The sequence below is a fragment of the Maylandia zebra genome, linkage group LG6 (assembly GCF_041146795.1).
Source record: "Maylandia zebra isolate NMK-2024a linkage group LG6, Mzebra_GT3a, whole genome shotgun sequence".
Taxonomy (NCBI): Eukaryota; Metazoa; Chordata; class Actinopteri; order Cichliformes; family Cichlidae; genus Maylandia; species Maylandia zebra.
In genome coordinates this window covers 6,624,165-6,650,931 of record NC_135172.1, presented here as the reverse complement: position 1 = coordinate 6,650,931, position 26,767 = coordinate 6,624,165, and the positions used below count along the sequence as shown (strand labels likewise).

The 26,767-nt window shown below is 40.5% G+C and overlaps 1 protein-coding gene across 2 annotated transcripts in view; it reads left to right on the top strand.

Annotated features, from left to right (window-relative positions):
- Positions 1–10,657: 10,657 nt before the first annotated feature.
- LOC101479800 (heterogeneous nuclear ribonucleoprotein L-like) overlaps positions 10,658–26,767 on the top strand; it is a 48,759-nt gene continuing 32,649 nt past the window's right edge. The window contains exon 1 of one of the 2 annotated variants that reach the window (XM_076884583.1): positions 10,658–11,213. In XM_076884583.1, the coding sequence (XP_076740698.1) occupies positions 11,040–11,213 (174 nt within the window). In that variant the 5' untranslated portion in view covers positions 10,658–11,039. The remainder of the gene's footprint in view (positions 11,214–26,767) is intronic. The other variant, XM_076884584.1, reaches the window with a different exon arrangement.

Here is a 26,767-nt window from a genome sequence, read left to right as displayed (position 1 = left end):
GGCACAAAACTCACATGTGAAGATGTTTGGAGATGCTGAGACAAAACTGTGTGGAAGAATATGATTAATGATGAGATCAATATTTAGAACTTAGAACTTCATTTACTGTCATTGTACAGTTGCCTGCACAGCAAAATTAGCTAGCAAGACCGCATAGGTGCAAGAAAGTGATAAGTTTAAAAACAACAATATTAAAAAAACACACTATATACACAATGTATAAGTTAAAAGAAACATTGTAGGGGTGGATACAAGGGCATTATAATATAATAAGTAAGGGTGGAAGGGCCTTCGTCATTAAGGATAGTGGAACTATTGGGTAGGATGATAATTGCACACCTGCCAGGATATTGCACAAGACACTCACTCACACATACGCACGTACACACTCAGATTACCTAGGATCAAAGTAGTGTCAGTGTTCTTGTGCACTGAGAGTTCTGACAGCCGACGGGTAGAAGGTGTTCTTTGGTCTTCCATGAGTGTGACAAGTATGAAACTTGTCATTAGTGATGAACAGTATTAACGTTCACTACTACATAAAAGGCTTTTTTTTTCAATAAAATACCGAAAGATTAGATCTTATGAGCTCTGAATCATTGCTGTCAAGCTGTATTGCTAATAATGGCATGTGTATAACTTGCTTGTGTCGCTGCACTGATAGGAGCAGAAGGCATTGTATGTTTGGTGTTATCTAGTCTGTTATCAAGGCAGTACTGAAGGTAAAATCACATCTCTGAAGCATCATAAGGTTTGTTTTTTATGTGTTGTGTAATCAGTGAAATATTTTCAAGTTAAACATAAAAACTCAAACTGTGAGTATGATTTTGACATCAGTGTAACATTTTCAGAAGTCAGTGATCATATTTCCTTTGTAAATCTGGTGCATCGCTTCATATGCTGAGGTACAGGTGTGTTGTTACTATGGTAACCTGACCTACATGTAAAGGAAACAGAGAGAGATTTGTGTGATAGTTTTTTTTTAACAACTCTTATTAAAAACACACTTTAATGTGAATATGTTTTTGACTTTTATAATCGTGCTTCCAAAAGAGTGGGGACACTCCACAAAAATTTTAAACAAAATTATCTAAGTCCTACATTAACTGAAAAAAATCTAATGGTACCATCAATTATTGAACCTGAGAAGTTTCATTGCTTTATGCAAAATAAATCCTAATGAATTGGTGCATGCAGCATATTTCACCTCTCCTTTTAACAGTCAGAAATATTTTTGGACCAGGGGAGATCAATTTTATCAGATTAGAGTGAGCAGAGAATTGATGAGAGTAATCAGTATCCCTATAAACAGTGAATGGAGAACCAGCTGGAGCTGATTAACATTAGCAGAGTCTGGAGGGGTCTCAGAACCATCTTGTTGTATAAGGAGCAGAGTTCTCTGTAAGGAACTCAAAGTGTACGGATTAGCTACAGTGATGTGAAAAGTGTTCTAACTAATTACAGACCGATCTCCAAACTCCCTCTTATATCCAAAATTCTGGAAAAAGTGGTTCTAAAACAACTTCAGACCTTCCTTGATACTAACGGTATCAATGAAAAATCTCAGTCTGGCTTTAAACCTCACCATAGTACTGAGACAACGTTACTTAGGGTTTACTTGATGTGACTGCTGCCTTTGATATGGTCAACCACAACATTCCCATCTCAAAGACTGGAACATGTGGTTGGTCTTAAAGGCATAGTTTTATCTTGGTTCAAATCTTATCTCTCGGAGAGATCATTTTCCGTAGCCATGGGGCCGCACTCCTCGGCCTCTGCCCCTATTACTGTGGTGTGCCTCAAGGTACAGTGGGTCAAAAAAGTATTTAGTCAGCCACCGATTGTGCAAGTTCCCCCACCTAAAATGATGACAGAGGTCAGTAATTTGCACCAGAGGTACACTTCAACTGTGAGAGACAGAATGTGAAAAAAAAATCCATGAATCCACATGGTAGGATTTGTAAAGAATTTATTCGTAAATCAGGGTGGAAAATAAGTATTTGGTCAATAACAAAAATACAACTCAGTACTTTGTAACATAACCTTTGTTGGCAATAACAGAGGTCAAACGTTTACTATAGGTCTTTACCAGGTTTGCACACACAGTAGCTGGTATTTTGGCCCATTCCTCCATGCAGATCTTCTCGAGAGCAGTGATGTTTTGGGGCTGTCGCCGAGCAACACGGACTTTCAACTCCCGCCACAGATTTTCTATGGGGTTGAGGTCTGGAGACTGGCTAGGCCACTCCAGGACTTTCAAATGCTTCTTCGGAGCCACTCCTTTGTTGCCCGGGCGGTGTGTTTTGGATCATTGTCATGTTGGAAGACCCAGCCTCGTTTCATCTTCAAAGTTCTCACTGATGGAAGGAGGTTTTGGCTCAAAATCTCACGATACATGGCCCCATTCATTCTGTCCTTAACACGGATCAGTTGTCCTGTCCCCTTGGCAGAAAAACAGCCCCATAGCATGATGTTTCCACCCCCATGCTTCACAGTAGGTATGGTGTTCTTGGGATGCAACTCAGTATTCTTCTTCCTCCAAACACGACGAGTTGAGTTTATACCAAAAAGTTCTACTTTGGTTTCATCTGACCACATGACATTCTCCCAATCCTCTGCTGTATCATCCATGTGCTCTCTGGCAAACTTCAGACGGGCCTGGACATGCACTGGCTTCAGCAGCGGAACACGTCTGGCACTGCGGGATTTGATTCCCTGCCGTTGTAGTGTGTTACTGATGGTGACCTTTGTTACTTTGGTCCCAGCTCTCTGCAGGTCATTCACCAGGTCCCCCCGTGTGGTTCTGGGATCTTTGCTCACCGTTCTCATGATCATTTTGACCCCACGGGATGAGATCTTGCGTGGAGCCCCAGATCGAGGGAGATTATCAGTGGTCTTGTATGTCTTCCATTTTCTGATGATTGCTCCCACAGTTGATTTTTTCACACCAAGCTGCTTGCCTATTGTAGATTCACTCTTCCCAGTCTGGTGCAGGTCTACAATACGTTTCCTGGTGTCCTTCGAAAGCTCTTTGGTCTTGGCCATGGCGGAGTTTGGAGTCTGACTGTTTGAGGCTGTGGACAGGTGTCTTTTATACAGATGATGAGTTCAAACAGGTGCCATTCATACAGGTAACGAATGGGGGACAGAAAAGCTTCTTACAGAAGACGTTACAGGTCTGTGAGAGCCAGAGATCTTCCTTGTTTGAGGTGACCAAATACTTATTTTCCACCCTAATTTACGAATAAATTCTTTACAAATCCTACCATGTGGATTCATGGATTTTTTTTCACATTCTGTCTCTCACAGTTGAAGTGTACCTCTGGTGCAAATTACTGACCTCTGTCATCATTTTAAGTGGGGGAACTTGCACAATCGGTGGCTGACTAAATACTTTTTTGCCCCACTGTACTAGAAATTGTGCTCACATCACACCATTTTTAGCCAACTTACATTGGCTCCCTGTTGAATATCGTATCAATTTCAAACTTCTCTTGCTTACCTTTAAAATTCTAAACAATTTGGCTCCCAGCTATCCATGCGAACTCCTCCATTTGTATATCCCTAATAGAGAACTTAGATCTTCCAATCAAATGCTCCTGACGCAACCGAGGTCTCGTCTGAAGTCCAGAGGTGATCGGGCCTTTGCTATCGTAGCACCCAGACTCAGGAATAATCTCCCTCCTTATATTCCCTTCTCCGAGTCCATCCAGTCTTTTAAATTGCATCTTAAAACTTATTTAGTCTGACTTTTGATTCAAACTATTTTGTTATTTTGTGGCTAGTTATGTTGTTTACCCATATTGTTTCCTGCCCTCCTTTTAACTGTTTTTTATTCGAACTGTCTTTTGCTATTGCTCTGACCGACTGTGAAGCACTTTGGTCAACTTTGTTGTATTATTATGTGCTATAGAAATAAATTATGATTTGATTTGAAGTGTTTGCCACCTTCTAGGGCTGCCACAAATGATTATTTTGATAGTCGACTAGTCACCGATTATTTTTGCGATTAGTCGACTAATCAGATCATGCATCCAGCTTATTGCACCAGCAGCATCTGCTCTTATATAACTATCATTAGCTTACAGCTTGAAGTGTGTAAGGTATGTGCTGACTAAAAATAAAGACAAGATGATAGTTTATTAAATTTTAATGAAATTTGCAGGTTGTTTTGGTGAAGTTTAATAAACTCAGCCGTCTGCTCTTTGCTATCTAAGATATAACAGGACACCGGAGTATATTCTCGAGCATCTCACACTTCTGATAATCAGCTGTCTGCTTGACATTTATTCTGCTGTGTAAAAACTATAACTTTAATCTCAGCCAAACCAATTTACTCAGGAACAAATAAAATACTGAAAAAAGCCAAACAATAACATTTTTAAGTGACTTATATATCATGTTTAACCTGAGTAGAGAAAGACTGCGGTGGGTGTTCTCACGGCTCTAGTGAGCCATGAACCCCAGCTAGCTATCGAGCTGGTGGTTAACAGACGTCTCTGAAAACGTCGGAGCGCTTTTGAAAATATGCGGTGTCCTGATAAACTGAGCAGATATTTGAGGTTTACACAGCTACATTCTCGCCTGAAAGTATGTTAAACGTTTATTTTGTGACCCAGAAAGAATAATAAGAGTAATATTAAAACTAACTAGCTGCCGCCATTGTTGGAAACTGAGCAGGGCCGCGCTATGAATTCTGGGACACAGCTTCATCTTCTTCGGGGTTTAACAGCAGCTGGCATCTTTGTACATGAAGTGCTGCCATCTTCTGTTTAAGTCTCTTATTACACTCTTCAATCCTGCTACTTATTCCTGCGTCTTTTGGGATCTTACAAACCTTCAAACGACGCGTCGACTATTAAATTAGTTGTTGACGATTTTGATAGTCGACGTAATCGTGACTAGTCGACTAATCATGGCAGCCCTAACACCTTCCTGATTTCCTATTTTAGTATGTTTGTCACATTTAAATGTTTCAATCATCAAACAAATTTACATTTTAGACAAAAATAAGTAAACACAAAATGCAAAATGTTTCTAAATAAAGGTCTTTATTGAGGGTGGGGCAAGGGTCTTCTGATGAGACAAAAGGTGAAGTTTTTGGAAGATGTGTGTCCCATTGCATCTGCTTAGACAGATTGGAATCAGAGGACATTGCTGAGAAGACCACAAGACTGGCTGTGGTTAAAGAGGGCTGACATCACTTGGCCTGCTAAGGCAGTCAGCTAACCGTGAGACACATGCCAAGGATTGATCAACCCACGGTGGGTCTACCTCAGCAGAGGATTCCAAAAGGGTAGAAAACCTAACACTAGAAATTTTATGATGATAAATCCAAACCCCGGTTGACTGGTACAGCTGTTTCAGGGCATTCTGGGGGCTGTGCAGTTAACCTTATGGCAGTGAAAACTAACGGAGGAATAAAAAAAATGTTCTGCTCTTCTTTCCTCTCTTTTTCTCTTCTCTGGGATACAGTGGGGAGGTAGAGCATACAACCCGATCCGGCAGGAAGGTGTGGGATGCCAGATCGGCTCTCAGCTCTCTTATCTTGTGTCTTTTGTCTTACTTCTCTCTTTATTGCCTTTTCTATCCCTTTAAAGAAGTGAGGCTCCTTAAATATCAAAGAGGTAAGTATTACTTCTCATTTTGCAGTGAATTGATAGAAGAAAATAAATTGTGGAAATTAAACAGAATATAGTGGAAGAGAAATAACAATTTAACATAAACCAGTGACACACTCCGGGGCCTGATCAGCCCTGGCAGGGCCTCCTGGATCAGAGTGTCTAGTGATAATGATCGAAACACCCAATGAATCCAAAGTCCGCTACTGATGATGTGTCCCAAAATTTCAATACTATAATCTAGATCAGATCTCTAATCCCTATGCCTAACCAAGGAAGGTAAAAAGAAACCAAAAGAACAGTTTGTGGCAAAAGACAGAAACACCCTGTGAGGTTGAGGCACACGATGTGTCCCTCTGGTAAAGTTAAAGTTAGGAGAGAGTATGACCATGCAGCGTTTCAAGCTTGGAAGTACAGACAGTCCTTTGAGTTTGAGTCTGTAAAAAGTGACAAAAACATTAGCATCCGGTGTACACTCTGAGTGGGAAGAAAACTTCTTTCTTCTTTGAAATGAAACTTCAATTCTGAAGGAGCACCTAACAAGCTGGCACAGGAATGTGAAATTCACAGAGAAACCCGTGGATCCCCCCACTGACATGACCTCCAACACTTAGGGCTATCACACTTAGGGCTGTGTGATATGATGAAATATATCGGATAACAAAATGAAAACATCTATTGTTGCCGCAAACCGGTCCCCACCACAGACTCAAACATGGCAAACCTCTTCTACCACCTACGCAAGAGTTACGTGAAAGAGTATGGAGAGTGTTTACAGATCAGAAGCAAAAAAGAGCCGTCAGGTGCTCAAAATAAACTTTCGACTCAAACGTTAGAACAGTGTTTTCCTCGCCGCACGCCACGTAATAAATACTCACAAAAAATGGCAGCCCTTACAACTTGTATCTAAAAATATATAGTTTCATGCATCGGTCAAAACACTCGACTCCAGGTACACGATAGCTCAAAAAAATTCACACAACTCGAGTTGCCCAAGATTCACAGAATTTAGAGAAAAAACACTATTTTGTGATATATATGGTTATCGGGATGAGAAATGTCTTATATGAGATGGTTATGAGATTTTGGTCCTATCGCAGAACCGGAGTCCCACGCCTGCTGAACAGGTGAAAATAGACGTAAGAGTTACAGAACTTAGTGCCGCTGAATGTTTGATTTTATTTCTTTATTTCTTTATTTCTGTTGTCAAATTTGCAATAAAGAAATTAGAGCTCTTTTCTTTCCGATTCAGAGATGGTCTTTCCCTTTTCACGTAAATGTCCTCCTTGACTCTGCGCTCAAACCAGCGTTCCTTCCTGTCCAGGATGTGTCCTCATCATTGAAAGTCCTGGCCTGACGAGGTAGGTCTTCTGTGTTGTGCTATCTGCTTCTTCCAAGGTTGTTTGGTTTCCCCGATGTATAAATCCTGGGAATCCTCCTGGCACTTAACAGCGTACACTATGTTACTGCATTTGTGTCGGGGGACCCGATCCTTGGGGTGGACCAATTTTTGGCACAGCGTGTTTTGGGGTTTAAAAGCCACAGAGACCTGGTGTTTAGATAAAATGCGTCTCAGCTGTTCCGATACTCCTGACACGTACAGGATCACTACAGGTTTTCACATAGGCAGCGGTTGTCCTTCTCTCCTGGATCGGCTGGAGCTTTCTTTAGGAGCCTTCCCAGCATTGACAAAAGTCCAGCTGGGATAACCACATTTACTCAGGGCCTTCTTGATGTGATGTTCTTCTGCCTCCCTGTCCGCTGTGTCAGTGGGGATGGTGTTTGCTCTGTGTTGTAGCATCCTGATGACACCCAGTTTATGCTCCAGTGGATGATGAGAGTCAAACCTTAAATACTGATCCGTATGTGTAGGTTTATGGTACACATCAGCTTTTAGATGTCCCCCATTACTGATGGAAGTCTCATAGTCTAAGAAGGCTAACCTGCCACTGTTCATATCCTCCCTGGTGAATTTGATGTGTCGGTCCACTGAGTTAATGTGATCTGTGAATTGTGGTATGTCCTGAGATTTGATTTTCACCCAGGAGTCATCCACATACCTGAACCAATGGCTTGGTGGTGTTCCAGGGTAGGATAGCAAACCCTTCTTTTCCACTTCTTCCATGTACAAGTTGGCCACAATGGGTGAAACTGGGGAACCCATGGCACACCCATGTTTCTGCCTGTAGTACTGACCCTTGTATGTGAAGTAGGTTGATGCTGAAGGTGGTCCTGTTGCTGAGGTTGGGGTCATCGTGTAATCTCTTACGAACTATCTCCAACGCTTCCGTGACTGGGATGCAAGTGAAGAGAGACGTAACATCGTACGAGACCATAGTTTCATCTGCCTCCATAATGACATCTCTCACCTTCTCAACAAAATCCAGGGTGCTCTAGTTGTGGTGTTCAGAGCTGCCTACCAGCGGGTTGAGGATCAAAGCCACAATCTTGGAGATGTTATAGGTGATCATACAGGTCATACAGGTCTTAAAGGTGCACCCTCTTTGTGTATCTTGTAATACTAACTCTTCTGTATTTTTCATTTTTGTTGTTGTTGTTTTTGTGACACGATATTGTCCGAGTGGCAGCACTTATGGTTTAGGAGAATACTGCAACAGCGGATATAAATGGCTGCATCTGTGTGACAATAATGGTGCAGCCGTGAGCGAAGAGACCAGTGTGGAGGGTATATTTGCACCTTACCATTACTAATGTTAAGAAACTTTGCAGATATGTCGCCAAAGGTTTTATTGTTCTTAATTGTAGAGCTAAATTTGCATTGCTAAATAAATAAGCGAGATTAACCACAGTACTTTTAAAACAGCCTTCGTAGCCTCGCTGTGACGTAATCACCCTTTAAACACGGCCTGCAAAGGAAGTGGGCCTAAATTGGGACACAGCTAGCAAGTGTAGCGGTACAGGCCAGGTTGGGTTTTTTTCAACAATATATATTACTTATTTTATTTGGCTGCGGGCTTTTCTCTATTGATATTGGCTATTTGGATCAATGGATTTTTGCAAAGTTTATGATCTAATGCTGCATTCCATTTGAACTGGGAATGTGTGTGTTTGTGTCTGCCTGAGTACGCATGTGTGTGGTGGTGGTGGGAGCCAGGGCACTATATGCGACTATAAAATTGTTTAAATTACATATGGACAGTTAAATAAGCTTCCCCGTAATATCCCTCAGAGCTGTCTCCATCTTTTTTTTTTTAAATATGTGAAAGTAGTAGTTTTATACTTTTCTTTTATATCATGGTGTGGGTGGCTGTAGCTCAGGTGGCAGAGCAGGTCAGCCACTAATCAGAAGGTCGGTGGTTCGATCCCAGGCTGCCTCCTGGCTGCATGCCAAATATCCTTGGGCAAGATACTAACCCCATGTTTGCCTACTGGTGGTGGTCAGAGGGCCTGGTGGCGCCAGTGTCCGGCAGCCTCGCCTCTGTCAGTGTGCCCCAGGGCAGCTGTGGCTACAGTGTGCTTACCATCGCCAGTGTGTGAATGGGTGAATGACTGAATGTAGTGTGAAGCGCTTTGGGGTCCTTAGGGACTAGAAAAGCGCTATACAAATGCAGGCCATTTACCATCATGCATATGTGCAACATCCGTGTTTACACATGCAGATTAATAGGTTTTTCAGAAATTTACTACAGAAAATATAACAAATGTAAAATCTTAAATTATTCCATGTATCTACTTATTGAATAAATGAACGACATTCAGCACTTTAGGTATGCCTATGTGATCAACATAGTGGGCCTTGTATAAGAACTGCCACACCAGCAGCTAAGAGTGATGGGGATTTGGTGTTGTGCCGAAAAGTGGTTTATCATATTTGCCAAAATGTTGATTGTCGGTATTTAAACGGTTGTAAATACAACAATGCAGATGCATAAAAATCCTTGCAAAACAGTTCATTTAAATTTTTTTTATATGTAGTCCCTTTGTAAATCCTGTTGACTGCAGACTGTTTATCAACATAAGCAAAGATATTTGGCATAAAAAAAAACACAAACACATAGAACCGCCAGAAATCACTTTTTGGCAGACGATCACAAAAGAAGCAGCAACTGGCTGCATTTCTGTGATATTGGAGACAGAAAGGTTGAGTACATAATTGGTAAAAAAAAAAAAAAGAAGAAGAATAAATATATCAGAGCAGCGTAGGCAGAGGGTGCGCATTCGCTGTCTGCTCTACTCCAGGGTCTTGTCCGTCTGCCTGCTCTGTTGTCAGATGGAGGTAGTGTGCAAAGTATGTACAAAACGGGTCTGTGGGCCACTCGTGCTCATCTTCTTGTTGGTTTGTGAGCCAGCCAAAAGAGAGCGAAGTTAACATACCATCAGCTGAGGTGAAACCATATTAAAAACTATTAAAAATATCCAACTACAGTCTCTGGTTTTCAAGTATTATTATTATTATTATTATTATTATTATTATTATTATTATTATTATTATTATTATTTTTATTATTATTATCATCATTGTTTAAAGTTTTTATTGCGGTTATCCTGTTCTTGTGAACTAGCCTATGATACAGCCACTTGTCTGACCAATCAACTTGGCAATTGCTTATGCTTAATAATTTCCCCTCAACTATAAATCAGTGACTTTTCAGTTGTGGCCACATAGATTGTACCACTGTGAGAGGGGTGCTACAGAATAGTCTAAATGATAGCAGCTTTAATTTGTTCAACTATAAATCAATGATTTTTCAACCTGATGTGGTGATCTGGCCAACTATAAATAGATCAACAAGCAATAATAACGGGATAACTATAAATCAGTATTATTCCAATGTTATTACTATCGCACTGTAGGCTTTTTTAACGTTTATTTAAGATTTCTTTAGCATTAACATTTCAATCTTGATCATAATGAAGTTTTAGACCTTGAGAAAAATTAACATCTATTTATTTATTAACATGTTATCTGGTGTACGTCATCCGCGTCCAGCAACACGCAGGATCTTGGGGGACTGCACAGGAGGCACGTGTGAAAACCGCTCTCCCCCATCTGTGCAACCGAAAAGACGGACACATATAAACCCGCTTAATCTGCGTTTAAGGCAGGCAAGCCAAAAGAGACGAATCTTAGAAAAGACCCAGACTTCCCATCACTACCTCTTGGGTATGTGAAGGTGAGTCTACAAAAATGGTAAGTCTAATTTGTTTCAATAAAAAAACAAAAACAAAAACAAAAAACAGAACAACAAGAACAACAAAAAGCCACCCAGTGTTGTAAGAAAATAAGTGTGCCTGCAAGACAACACAAACCATGACACGCAATGAGCAATGTAAGACGTCTTCCTGTTTTGGCGATCTTTGGAGCTGACCTGAGAGACAGCGAGAGACAGCGAGAGTAGCAGGTGCAACGTCTCTTCTTCCTTTTTACCGAAAATTTGTGACTTTCTCCTCTCTTCTATGATGGAAGAGAGCGAAGACAGAAAAGAAGGATATTACCAGGTCGCCAAGCGGCTCCGGACGGAACAAGAGACCGGTGTAAAAGAGCTAGAGGACGGGAAGGAGGAGGAGGATTCTGCCGCTGAGGAGGCAGCGGGGAACGGGTGCACTGAGAACCGCAGGAGCGGAGGGAAGGTGAGGCACACAATATTAATCCTTCTGTATCTAAATAAAATGTAAATATTTAACATTTTTTCATACGATTTACAAACAACTGGAAGGGTCTGAAAATTATGTTAATGATTAAAATAGACAGCAAGAGAAATGAAAGAGTACAAAGTCAGAGTGGAATATAAATGAGTTTCTACATTTATTATTATCAGTCATTATTTACATAAACGGCGTAACTTTGGAACAAGTGGCAGTAACCCGTTTTCATCGTCACGACGATCACTAACGTGCTTAAGAAAAATGTGTTGGAAGTTAACCAGTCCGGAGCTTCGTGTTAACTCAGTTTAATTCATTTGTGATTTTATAATTCAGAACAGTCCACTCTCTTTGTATTGTAAGGTTAAAAACCAACAATATTATAGAAAACCCGCAGATGTACGCTATGAGCATATGTGGAGAGTGAGAAGAACTTTTAACAGGATGAGCACACCAGCCATACCATGTCCCAGACTGGTGGTTAGAAACTATTTAAAGATGAATCATTTTTTGAATTAACTGAATTGAATAAGTGCAAGAAAATGAATGGATGAATGGATATGTTAAAACTTTTTGTTCGCATTCTTCCTTCCTTTGAGCTCCATGGAGATCTTTATATGTTAACTTGTAGACGTGCATCCAGTCAAGCAAGTGTACTCTGCATCATAACATACATGATGAGTAGTGTCCGTATTCCTGATTTACTCATGGATCTTTGCTGTTTCAGCCTGGATATAGAATCTGCACTGTAGTGTACATATTCCACCACTCTAGTGGCCTCCCCAGGCTTTCCTAGCGGCTTTTTCAGCAGTCACTTGAGGGACTGCTTTATCTACCAGTAGCTGGTGTTTTGCCCGCCTGGTGTTTCTGTCAGTTCCTTTCTGGGCCCTGCTCATATATTAAGCTATGTTGTTTTTAAGAAGACCATATCGTTCTAAGAACTATTACTATTTTTTATTACACACATTTGTTTAGCAGTTTATCAAACTTAGTCTGGACAGATCATTATTTTCCTCAAGCAAAATACCGTTATTGAGTTCTACCTCAAAGCTGTGGCTTCATACCGTAAAAAAACACATTAATTGAGTACTTATATTCAGATGATATAAGCAGCATATAGTCACCAGGGCTCGCAAAATCGCTAACCCGACGTCCCGGGGCTAGCGATTTTTCCAGTCGGGCTACCAAAATCTATCTCTACCCTGCCCATCGGACTATCATAGGAAGGTAAAATATATGGTAAATGGCCTGCATTTGTATAGCGCTTTAGTCAGTCCCTAAGGACCCCAAAGCACTTCACACTACATTCAGTCATTCACCCATTCACACACACACAGGCAATGGCAAGCTACATTGTAGCCACAGCTACCCTGGGGCGCACTGACAGAGGCGAGGCTGCCGGACACTGGCGCCATCAGGCCCTCTGACCACCACCAGTAGGCAAACATGGGGTTAGTATCTTGCCCAAGGATATTTGGCATGCAGCCAGGAGCATATGTCAGTGCTTTTGCATTCTTTCGGAAATGTAGCTGGGTAATTATGTCATTGGCATCAGTGAGCCAATATGTGACATATTGTTTTGTGTTTTGCTTTCACTTTGCAATCGCGCGAACTATGTATCCGGTCGTTAAGTCTGCCGTGTCTGGGCCTAAACTCCGCTGCAGGTCCATATATCAAACGATCACTATGGCATTACTGAGAGTTGAAAAACTGTCTAAAGTCTTTCATCTTTAATAAAATGATCAGCGTTCTGCTCTACCAGGTGTAACAATTGAGTTTAACACCCAGGCATCCATGAAAACGGAATTTATGACATTTAACGGAGTTAGAAGTTAGCAGGAAGTTAGCTCGCTAGCTTCTATCTAAATACAATATAGCATGTCCTGACTGCGGGGTTTTGGAAACAAATTAAAACGTACAGCTCTGCTATCACTCCCAGCATAAATGAAGACAGAAAACTAAACAGCAGTGACGTTTGTAGGGTTACTGAAGTTTGGCTAGCTGGTATATAATGATGTGCTACGTGACCGCTAGCGACACAGCTATGTTAGCATAATATAAACAAGCTAACTTTTTTTTTCCACTCGATAAAAGTTAACGTGAGTGTTCAGGTCAGGAACAAATGTAATCGCATGGCAGGATGCTGTAAAAGGACCAAACTTCAGCCAGGAGAACAACTGAGATAATCCATCAACAATATGAGGTTAGTCATTCATATACTGCTGCATGTGCTGGGCTGTAGTTACATCGTAAGGTTTTAAAAACTGAGCTTAAATAAATGATTAGCGGTAATAAAAGCCGAGGGAGGTCAACAGTGATCACTGACTGTTTTAGGAGCTTTTTGAGATTAAATATTCAAATTCAAATTCAAATTTTATTTGTCACACACACACAACCATACACAGTATGACATGGGGGTGAAATGCTTGTAGCTGTACAATGCCCGACCATTAAATGACAGAAGAAAAGTTTTACAATATTTACAATTTACTACAAAAATTTACAAATTAACTTAGGAATTTACAGTAAAGAATGTGCAAATAGCAGAAGAGATTATAAAGATAAGGATTATAAATTATAGGAATTATAGGATTATAGGAAATGTGTGGTGGTGCGTGTGGTGACGTGTGTGAGAGTCCAGTCTTATAATGACGTGTTTGGGAGAGTCCAGTCCTTCACCTGGTTCAGGGCCCGAATAGCCTGGGGGAAGAAGCTCCTCCTCATTCTCTCTGTTTTGGCCTTAAGGGAGCGGAAGCGCTTCCCAGACCTCAACAGTGAGAAGAGTCCATTGTTGGGATGGGAGAGGTCCATCATAATCTTCCTAGCTTTGGACATGCACCGCTTGGTGTAGATGGACAGCAGGTCAGGGAGCTCTGATTGAATGATGCGTTCTGCCGAGCGCACCACCCTTTGCAGATCTCGTCTGTCCTGCTTGGTGCTGTTCCCAAACCAGGTGCAGATGTTTGACGTCAGGACGCTCTCGATGGTGCAGGAGTAGAAGTTCTTGAGCACCTTCAGTGGCAGATGGAAGTCTCTAAGTCTTCTGAGGAAGAAGAGACGCTGACGGGCTTTCTTAACCAGGGTGTTGATGTGACAGGACCATGACAGGTCCTGAGTGATGTGGACACCCAGGTATCGGAAACTGTCCACTCTCTCCACTGGCGTGCCACTGATGATGAGGGGTTTGTAATTCCTCGCCTGCTTTGTAGTGAAGTCCACGATCAGCTCCTTAGTCTTGCTGACGTTTAGGAGGAGGTTATTCTCCTGGCACCAGGTCTCCAGGTTCCTAATCTCCTCCAGGTAGGCCGTCTCGATGTTGTCGGAGATCAGGCCCACAACAGCAGTGTCGTCAGCAAACTTGACAATGGAGGTGGTGTCGGATGTGGCTACACAGTCATAAGTGTACAGTGAGTACAGCAGGGGGCTTAAAACACAGCCCTGAGGCACTCCAGTGCTGAGTGAGATGGAGGGGGAGACTTGTTTTCCTACCCTCACTGATTGGGGTCTGTCTGTGAGGAAGTTGAGGATCCACTGACACAGTGATGAGCTGAGTCCTAGATCCGTCAACTTGGTGAAAAGCTTAGAGGGAATTATTGTGTTGAATGCTGAACTGTAGTCCACGAACAGCATCCTAACATAATTCCCTCTGCCAGTGTCCAGGTGACTCAGGGATGTGTGGAGCAGGTGAGATATGGCATCGTCTGTGGAACGATTAGTCCGGTAAGCAAACTGAAGTGAGTCGATGGTGGGAGGAAGTGAAGAAGTGATGTGATCTCTCATCAGTCTTTCAAAACACTTCATCACAATTGAAGTCAGTGCTACTGGACGGTAGTCATTGTGGCAAGCGGGCTGTTGTTTCTTTGGAATAGGGACAATAATGGACCGTTTGAAGCACGTGGGAACCACAGCTTGGGCCAGGGAGAGGTTGAAGATCTCCGTGAACACCGGTGCTAGTTGATCAGCGCAGGCTCTAAGGACCCGGCCAGGGATTGCATCTGGTCCTGCTGCCTTCCTGGTGTTCACCCTCCTGAAGGTGTTCCTCACGGCATGCTCTGTGATGACGAATGCATTTTCTTCACTGGTGCACTCCGAGCGCGCGCAGCCGTTTGTTGTTTTAATTGCTGCGGCGTCGAAGCGAGCATAAAACGTGTTCAGCTCATCAGCCAGTGAAGCATCGGTATTCATCATTGAAGAAGCTGGTCGTTTATAGTCCGTTATAGTCCGCAGTCCTTTCCACAGGCTCCTAGAGTCGCACTGTCGTAGCTGTGACTCTAGAAATAGAAGAAAATACAAAATATTAAACATGTTAACAAACACAAAAGCCATATTAAACGCAGACTAGGATTTGTCACGTCATCGCTTAACGACCGGATAGAGAGTGACAGTACTGATTGGTGAGTGACGATAATTTCCTCTGACATCGTCTTATCAATCGTTAGCTTACTATGCAAACATGACAAGTGAAATCTCCCGCAGCAAGCCTAAACATGTGAGAGGTTGATCGTGCAGAGAATCGCTGAGCGTTATGTGAGTGTGTGTGTAAAAGCAGCAGGATATATATTTTAGTTCTGCTGAGCCACTTCTTCACCCTGCAAAAAAGCAAATGGCATAGATCTTCTTCACCCTGGTGAAGAAGTGACAGGAAAAGAAAAGCCTACCACAAAACGGAAAAGTTATGTGGTAGGCTTATCTGGTGCGCGTCTTTTATTTTGACAGCGAATGTGCACATGTGGACCACTTATGTGCACCCGTGTAAATAACATAATGTTCTGCCTGGTGTGTTGTTGGTTCTCCCTCGATTTCTGAGTCGACAAGCGCCTTTGTTACTGGGACCAGTAATTTTAAGAAAGGCCCCCATTAGAACCCATGAAAAATGCAAGAAATGCATTATTGCTCAGTCTGCAATATCTTTCCCAGAACAAACACCAATTGCAAATAACATACTAAAAATAAACCTGAAAGATCTGTTTAGAACAGCGTACTATGTTGCAAGGAGTGAACTACCACTGGCAAAATTTCAAAGCAGTCTTTGCAAACTTCAAAAAGCAAATGGCCTAGATCTTGGTTCCACTTGCCTCTTACCCGTGACTTCAGTGGAAATTTCAAATTCAGGATCTGACACAGACTGATTCATGTCCTACACAGTTCTTACAAGTTCATAGAAATTTCTGTTCAATTAGAACCAAGTATTTGAGTTGATGATTGTAATTTTTATTCAATGTTGTAATTTGTGTATGGGCAGAAATCTGTACCATCAGAAACTGAATATGAATAAGTTAAATTTGAATTGCTCAGATTGAATCTGAATTGTAACTTGAATAAATGCTTTTAAAAACTGAATATGAATTATCCTAATTTGAAATTGAATTTATTGGTCTGAAAATGATCATCACTAAATTGAAATTGAATTTTATATTTTGAAAATGAATTAATTTGCTTTGAAACCGTATTTTATCCTTTAAAAATTTAGCTCTCGAATAATTTCAGATTCACTTCTCACCATTCAGTTTCAGTTCCAAAATTCAGCTTTTTGGGACTTACATCCGGTTCCGGTTCAAGAGTAATGAGCGCAGATTAATAGAACTACGTTTTACTAGCGGACCGAAAGTGTTACTGACAGGAATCTACAGCGTCTTGAGCTGAATTAAGATTTCAGAAGTCATTCGTCATGTCGAATGACCAGCGGATAAACTCTCAGGTTGGTAATAAATGTATCACAGGTATAAGAACAAGCGTCATGTTAACAAATGATAGCCGTACGGTAACTTTTATGCTTATTGTAGCTGCTAGCTCAAAACGCTAATTTAGCGTAGTTTGCCCTGGATTCAGCTTTGACAAACAAATATGATCGACTGTTTCTAGTAGAATTCCAAAGTTGTCATCTTGTACCCTCAAATTAGGATAATTCATATTCAGTTTTTAAAAACATTTATTCAAGTTACAATTCAGAGTCAATCTGAGCAATTCAAATTCAAATTTAACTTATTCATATTCAGTTTCTGATGGTACAGATTTCTGCCCATATTTGTGTTTCAACAATTTTTTGATTAATGTTTTGTTTCCGTTACAATATTATACTTTAATGTATAATATTGTAAAGGAAACCAAGCAGGAAACAAAACATCAATCAAAAAATTGCTCTTTTTTTTGGGCTACTTAAATTTATTTTGGGCTACCAAAAACTGAAGAGTCCCTGCCCGAAGGTCTACCAGGGATTTTGAAATTTTGCGAGCCCTGGTCACCATAAATGAATGCAATAGACTTCTGTGCCTGTTATGGCCCTCCTTCCTTTCATCAAACATCCAGAACATGTTTTAAGTCTTCAGTACATTCAGCAAAATTTGCTTTTGCATGTTTTTGTATTTTGAGTTTGCTACTGGAAGCTTCCTTCCACTTTATAAAAAGACAAGCAAGGTAGCGAGGGCATATAAAGACAATTTTGACTTTTCCTAATAGGTTTACAGGTAAAGGATGAAGTCATAGACCTCTTCCTGATGACAAACACAATTTTAGTCCACATTTCAACTACTACCAACTTTATTTTTGTTTTGTTTTTTTAATTAGTCTGCTCTCTGATGGCTTCTGACTTCTCTGTGGTGTGTATCTTACAGCCAAAATCTCCTCTGATGATCTGTAGGCAAGGATTGAAAGGCAGCTCATTTGCCTGCTGTGTTGCACTGGTTGTAGTGTGTTTTTGCGGTGACTGTGTATTAAGGTGCACATCTCTCCAGACATCAGAGAACCTTTGAACTCTAGTGTCTATTGTATATTGATAAGTATTTATTATATATATTATTAATTATAATTTCCTGGCCTATATGCTTTTCCAAGTCCAGAACATTATAGTCTGTGTACTGAAATGTTCTCAGTTTCAGTTTATCATAAACAGTATTCCATTGAATTATATTGTTTTTGTTGCTGGATGCAGAAGAAGATCTTTTAGACTGTGCCATATGGGGTGTTGTGTGTCACGTCACATGTGTATTCATACCTCTAGTTTAAGATGAACATCAGTATTTGTCCAGCTCCTCAATGTTTCTGATGACCAACACTTTGGCTTGTTCCAGTGTTCCTTTGATTTTATGAATACTTTACAGCTTGTGGTCCATGTATTGTGAATTTTCCGTTTTTTCAAGGAACGTGCTTTCCTGTCAATGTCAGCATTTTGTTTTGTCAGATGTTAATTCTAGATTCTTTCCTTGTTTTATCAGTGCAAAAGACCTATTACATGAAGCACTCTGCACACTGTTCTTGATCTAATCTGAAGGTCACTTGAAGTTTGGAGGTCTGTAGCTATTGATAGCTTTATATGGCCTACCACTTTGTGGCTGAGTTGTTGTCATTTTTTAATCATTTCCACTTTGTTACAACACCACTAACAGATGACTGTGGAATAGGTGTTTCATTTTATACACCTGTGCCCATGGAAGTGATTGGAACACCCGAATTAAATTATTTTGATGGCTGAATACCAAAATACTTTTGGAAATATAGTGTATTTCTCTGTCATCAAAAATAATTTTCTCATGCAGTAGCACAGATCCTTTCTTGAAACCCTTTCATATGTTTTGTCTATATGCTCAAATACACGTCTTAACTTCTTCTGACCACCTCTATATTTCTCCATCAGCACAATCAAGGCAAACTTTGCATTTGTAGTGCTTTTTCTTGGCATAAGGGTATACTGCTTGTTGTTGTCACCTCTCCACTCATGATATGGCTCATCAGCTTTATCCCTCTGTAGTTGTAACCCTTGATTTTGAAAATTGGTACTGCCGCACATCTCTGTTCCTAAGATATCCCCTCACTCTCCAAGATTGTGCTAAACAGTCTAGTCAAAGATTCCACTGTCCTGTCTCCTAGAGATCTCTATTTCTCCACAGGTATATCGTAAGTACCAGCTGCCTGTCCACTCTCCATCTTCTTCATAGCTGCCCTCACTTCCTATTACTAACTATCCTATTACACCTGTACTCTTCTTGATTTACCAACTGTCCTTCTTTCGCATTCATTTTCTATGTTCATCAGCTCCTCAAACACACCCCTAGTCTTCTCAGCACATTATTGGCTTGTTAGCACACTTCCATTTTGTCCTTAATCATCCTAACTTGACGCACATCACCAACTCAAAATCTTTGACTAGTTATTCGGTGAGTACCTGAGTACCTCTTCTTGGCCGTTTCCCTCTGCGCTACAACTGTATGTACTTATGATTCATAGACTAGACTAGTATAGAATAGAATAGAGTACAATAGAATAGAATAGAATAGAATAGAATAGAAATGAATAGAATAGATAATTGGGAAACTTTCTGGAGGAAACCTGGTCTTGTTAGAAGAGATGGCATCAATCCCACTTTGGATGGAGCAGCTCTCATTTCTAGAAATCTAGTCAAATTTATTAACCCCCCCTAAAATGTGGCTATCCAGAGTTGGGATCAGGAGGCAAAGTTGAAGTCTTCGTCGTCTCTCTGCAAATTCTGTCCTCCCGTTATCCCCCTAAACCACATCCCCTTTGACAAAAAACAACTTAAACATAAAAAATTGCAAAGAAAGAAAAATAGAGTATCCTCAACAGCATCAAAGAGTAAAACAGTGGAATATGGATTATTAAACATTAGGTATCTCTCTTCCAAGTCTCTGTTAGTACATGAATGTGGGGGGCACGGTTGTGGCACAGCTGCAGGAGAAGCCAACACACTGCAATGGGCTCATCGTGCTGCCCTGCATAAATAGTACTGGGTCCTGAGTGTGTGGTTGTTGTTGTGGTGTATGTGGTTTGCAGCTGTTGAGCTGCAGCTGAGCTTGTGAACAGCAACCAGAAGAATAAAATGTGTGAAATGCTCAAAAGCATGAACCTGCGGTCATCGGGTCTGTCGTGGTTATGCTACTGTGACTTAATAAGTGATCCACAAATTGATTTACTCTACCTTACAGAAACCTGGTTACAGCAGGATGATTACTTTAGTTTAAATGAATCAACACCCCCGAATAACTCTAACTACCAGCATCCTTGAAGCACAGGGCCTGATCCTTAGTCTTGTTTGCCCTAGCTGTAAAACTCAGAAACCAGTCTTGTTATCATCTATCATCCACCTGGGCCTTACACAGAGTTTCTGTCTGATTTCTCAGACTTTTTATCTGATTTAGTTCCCAGCTCAGATAAAATAATTATTGTGGGTGATTTTAACATCCATTTAGATGCTAAAAATGACAACCTCAACATGGCATTTAATCCATTATTAGACTTAGGCTTCTCTCAAAATATAAAAGAACCCACCCACCACTTTAATCACACTCTAGATCTTGTTTTAACATACGGCATAGAAACTGAACATTTAACCCTCTCCTGTCTGATCATTTCCTGATAACATTTACATTTACAATAATTGATTACACAGCAGTGGAGAGTAGACTTCATCACAGTAGACGTCTTTCTGAAAGTGCTGTAACTAAGTCTAAGAATATAATCCACCCACTGTTATCATCTTCAATACCCTGTACCAACACAGAGCAGAGCAGCTACCTGAACACTACTCCCACAGAGGTCGATTATCTTGTTAATAATTTTAGCTCTTCACTTTTTTTTCTCCAGTTGATCTTCCTAAGTTAACTTCAGTAATTACTTCTTCCAAACCACCAGGGTGTCTTTAGATTCTAATCTCTGTCTCTCTTCCACAGCATGTCTTTTGTCTTGTCTTCCTTCTCTCACTCCAACCGGTCATGGCAGATGGCCGCCCCTCCATGAGCCTGGTTCTGCTGGAGGTTTCCTCCTGTTTTTTCCTTTCCACTGTCTCCAAAGTGCTTGGTCATAGGGGGGTCATATGATTGTTGGTTTATCTCTTTATGTATTATTGTAGGGACTACCTTACAATATAAAGCACCTTGAGGTGACTGTTGTTGTGATTTGGTGCTGTATAAATAAAATTGAATTGAATTTATCTGAATTGAATTGAATAGCTATTGTCATTGATCATGTACTGTAACATTGTGGGTGCTCCACACCAACTGTGTTGAAAGACAGCAGGAATAAATAGGAAACAGGAGAAATATATACAATCAAGAGGTATACATACAAAATGAGAAATATATACAAAAATAAGAGAAAGGCACACATTGGAGAACAAGGTGCAACATGCTTGGAAGTAGTGCAAAGAGAAGACAATCTGAATAAAGTCAATTTGTGAGCGGGGTTATTCATAGCATGGCTCCGATTGGTGAGATGAGTGGCCAGGGGTAAGGTGGGATATGGGGGGATAGTTTTTGTTGACAATGGCCCAAGGGAAGAAGCTGTTTGTGAGATATGGTAACTGATTTGGTAGCTGTTTCCTACCACCCAGAGTCTAACTGAAGTATGTGCAACATTCTTCCTTCTTCAACTTTTGCTACTTAGTCCTTGGCTCTGTCTTCACTTATTTCTTCTTCTTAACAGCATCAGGTGTACCCAACACCTCCTTATCATCTCATTTTCACCTACCTGTCCATTAAAGTCTCCAATCACCAGTCTCTCCCCCCTGAGGACACTCTCTACCACTCCATCCTACTCACTCCAGAATCTTTTCCTTTGGTTTGTTTCTTAATCCAGTTGTTTTGTGGAGAAGAATTACCATCACACTTTTAATTTCCAGCTTCAAACTCATCATCCTGTCTGACGCTCTTTACCTCCACAATGGAATTCACATACTCTTTCTTCAAGATTATCCCTTCGCCATTTTTCTTTATATCTACACCATGGTAGAACAGCTTGAATTGACCTTTAGTTCTCTTGGCTTTGCTTTTCTTCCACCTGGCCTGTGACACAATATATAGCGGTAGCTTGACCCTCATAACAACTCCAAGTGGGCTGATTTTTTTCTAAGTCATCCTCCTGGATAATTGAGCTAGGGGTTTGGTTGACAGATGTTTTGAATGAAATTTGCTAGACCTCATCACTGTGTGCCTGTTGTCGCCATATTTTGGAGCATTTTTTTTATAGTTTATGGTTGTGGATTTTCTTTGTAATACAGATGATCCAAGACGTTTATGCTTCAGTTTTAATGAAGGCAATTCTAGTGTTTTGTTATCCATTATTTTTCACTGATGGTTCAAGGTTCAAGATTCAAGGATGAGTTGATATTTGTGTTTCCATGTTGTACTAATACAGTTTATGTCACGGTCTGGCTGGCAGACCACGGGGATGAGGAAAGTAGGACCCAAAATGCAGGACTCTGCAATGCCACAGTGCACTTTATTTACAGTGAATAGACAGGTAAGTCCAACAATTAACTCAGAGATGTAATTTGCCAATGGTGCTCATCCCTTGCTCCCAGTGCGTCCCGTGCTGTAGCTCCCTTAGTTTGTGTGCTCCCCAACTCGCTTCTTCGCTCGACTTTCCTGGAGGAAGAAGGGAAAACCACAATTAGCCACACACGCTAGCCGACTATCAAGACCACACGCCTAGCACGGACTATACCGGTCAAGAGTAATAATCCCACGTCGACTGTCGCCACGAGTCCAGGTTAAATACCTCTTCCTAGCCGGGAGGGATGATTACCACCAGCTGGTCAGGTAATCAGCTGCAAGAGCAAAGAGGGACTCCCGATGACGACAGTCGCCCGGACACGCCTCTCCCACGACGCGCGCTTCCGTCAACAGCCCCGAGGACGGGGGGAGAGAGAGAGAGAAGCAGACACACGCACTCTACATACAAACGTGGACAAAACAGTAGACGACACAGACCCCAAATAATAGTCATAATAATAATAATAACAATAATAATAACCACTGCTCATGGACCCCTGAGTCCTCCAGAGCCGGGTCTGTGACAGTTTATGAATGTATCTTTCTAGGTAACTAGCATTAGCTGCAAAAATAGGATGCCTTTCTTTCATCCATTTAAGATAAATTCTGGATCCAAAAACAACATGATAGACAAAACATTAATATTCAAAATGCCAGTTGAGTCCAAAACCAATGAGCAATGTAATAGTGCTACATCCATATAGCATTTTCAGCTGTTGTTAATTGCTTCCCCCTTTGTTCTGCCGTCACCTCTGATCTGTTTCTGAATTATCCTTCCATGTGTATATTATAGTCCTTTTTCTTACTTTGTCAGATCCTACTTTTTTATTTATCTGGAGCAAAGTACTTAGTTTTCCTGCCTGGTGTAGCGTGACGGCTGTGCACCTAGGTATGCTATTTGGAGTACTCTAATAGAAACCACACTTCAGCAACATATTATTAAAGACTACAGAGAAGTATCCGCTGTAACAAAAGCGGTAAACGGGCACTCCTTATATAGACACTGCAAATGTTGCTTGCTTCCTATTTCAGCATTTTATAGATGAACACTCTTACATTTCTTTCCCATGATTATGCATTAGTTAAAAATGTGGTAGTAATTATGGATTTTCACTCTTTGTCGCATGTTGCTGATTCAGCTGATATCTGTCTTGGCCAGGAGACTTTTGCAAACAAGACTTTTAATCTCATATTTTTCTGGGTTAAAAAAGTTATTATGGAGATGTGACAAGTATTTGGAGCAAAGTTCAAACTTTAAACCACACTTCAGAGAGTTACAGCTTTATATATCTAGCAATTAAACACATGTACAGGAAGCTTGATATTATTGTGCTGGTGACGATGTTCAAGTCATATCCTGAATGCTACCAGATCTAAGAGCAAGAGCATTTTTTTAACATATGATCTAATGTTGATTTTGAGAAAAATAATCCACTTTAAACTCTTTTTTTGTGGTTAAAACGATACATCATTGGATAAAATGAAAACAATATATAATAAAATATTCAAAAATCTTTCCTGTGGTAAATCCAGGTTGTACTTGATTGTGTGATGGCAAATATAAATGATCTATCACCGTGACCTTTTTAGCTTTGTTAAACACTGACCAAGATAATATATTTTATATACTTTATCATATAAAGGAAGAATAAGAACAGGAAATGAGGAAATGAGGAAAATGAAGAGAGAAGAGGTGATGAAGAGGGACTCAAAGGTGGGGGAGGCTTAAGAGACGTCAAGCACAATGTCACATAGAACTGTAATGATGCAGCAGTCTGTTGCAGGAAAGCAACATGTCACTCACTGTTCAGCCTCAGACTCTCTCTCACACTCTCTCTCTCGTACACTAGATAAAGACACATGCACTCACCAAAAAAACAAATGTATGGTTTCCACGGCATTAGGGAAGTCATCAGCTTTATGTTGTCACTATCTTAACTATAATGTCACCATGGTAACCACATTCCAGTGCTCTTACCAGCACAAAGTAAAGCTTGTGAGTACATTGGTAACACCTCTCCTACTTCACCAACACCATCCATAATTCAACCACCTGCCTCTTGTTCAATGTTGCTAGAGCAACGGATTCCTTTGTAGGTGTAGTGGAGCATATACTCATCATTTTGAGACCACAGTCTTAAATATTTCTGACATCAACAGTTTTTGATGTCAGGGGCTGAAGGCTAATGAGCTGTGAGGATTTCACACATTGTGCCTACTTCCGTATCAGTGATGACAAACCTTTTCCTCAAGTAGATGATAAAGAGCTAATTAGAGACTTTTATATTGTTATCCTGGGTTTTGTTTGTTAGGCAAAATGAGCATAGCTTAAAAAGTTTTAAAAATGAATCAACAGATATCACAGAAGTTGATTCTATTCATCTGGACGTAGTATTTTCACTTTGTCCAGAAGTACAGAATCAACTTTCTGGGATGTGCTTACTTGGATGATTGAGCAAGCATCAAGATGTTCAACAAGTAAAACTGATCAGCAATCAAAGTTAACAGTAAAATCTACTGGTCTTTTTAGTGAAGCACTACAGTTTAAAGGTAAATGCTTTAACACTGAAAGTAGCTGAATTCTTGTCAGAAAGTTCTAATGCAGTATGAATTCAGCAAAATAAACCAATAGGTTAGCAATAAATTTGTCTGAAATTCCATTTTGAATAGTCTTCAGAAGATTAATCATGTCCTAATCATGTTGGAAATATGTGAATGATTTTATATATATGATGTGTTATGTGGGCGACCAAGAGAGGTTGTTGCTGTAGCATGTCTGACATGAAAAGGACTTTATGTCAGCAGATCTGCATGTCCATGCATGCAAAGTGCTGCACTGATGCTGTTATCATACCTTCTAGACGTCATCCCCTCAGAGACTTAAAAACAGCTTGCGGCCAGTCAGACCTTGAGTGCGTTTCCTGCACAGTAAACTTACTGCCTCAACCTGCAGTATAAAAAAGGTCAGGTTGCAAAAAGTGTGATGCTTGCTCAACCTCTTCCTGAGACAGAAAGCTGTACTGAGAGATTTTCCGACAGTAGGCATCAGGTTTTTTGTTTTTTGTTTTTTTTTTTGGGGGGGGGGGGGTTGCAACTGCACTCAACTGTGCTAAGACTTCTTCTGACAAATCTAAAATACCCTTCTGAAATAATCCGTTGAGGTGGAGCTTGTTTCGATTACATTGCTATCAGTATATGTATGTTTTGTGCTGTGTTAATCAAATTAAAACTATTTGGGAAATTTAAAAGGCAAATTTCTCTTTGACGGCCAAGCTAACAATATATATATTGTGTGAAACATGACAAGAATGCACTTCCAATTTCATATAAGCTAAACTGCAAAACATTTATTTTTCTTCTATTAGCAGTATGAGCAACAGGACCACTTACGAACTTTAGCAGTATCTTTGTTTTGTTTTCACTTATTGACCTTGAATCTTGTGATAATTTTAGATATCTTGATTCATATCACACTGCTGTGATATACAGAAGAAAATAATGCATTCATTTTGTCTTATCTTTTCTGGCTACATGCCACACTCCTGCAATGTGACAAACGTGATTTCTGCTGCTTCTTACTGCATCTTGGTTTGCTATGGACTAACGGCTGCACAGAGAAGATTAAATGATAAGTTTTAACATGGGGTGGGGGTAGGGGTATAGGAACGCTCTTTTTGTCTGTTTTTCTCGTGGTTTAAGACCACTATCTGGCTTCCTGTCCTGACTCCTTTGTTGTTTTTGGTTTTTTTATGCGCATGTGTATGTGTTTGTGTTCTGTTGTGGAAAAAAAACTGAGCATCAAAACTGTTTTATTAACAGAAAGTTAAAACTTTTGCAAAGGGATAAGTATTGCATGGACAGTCTTTGCACAAGCGTTAAACAAAAACAAAAAAAACACAGATTGTGTGGACAATCTGTGTCTATTAAGCAGTCAGGAGTTTAAATCCTCATGTGTCATGTAAGCATCAGTCTGATAATGAGGTGCATCATGGCATTAAACACAGCTTACAGTTAGTTGTTTTCCCATCAACGCACACTCATCCTACTCGATTTTTACCAGTGATTGGGTTGCATGATGTCAAACCATACACAATGACCACCTGATCAGAATTAGCCAGTGGTGTGTCCTGTAGATCTAGGCGAACGGATTTCAGATATAGCTACTATGCAATCATGTGGTTTACCATCTGCTTCTGTGGGGAGTAGTGTCAAATGTCAAGGTTAAAACACCTACTGTGTTAAACCCAGCATGGTGTAGCACAG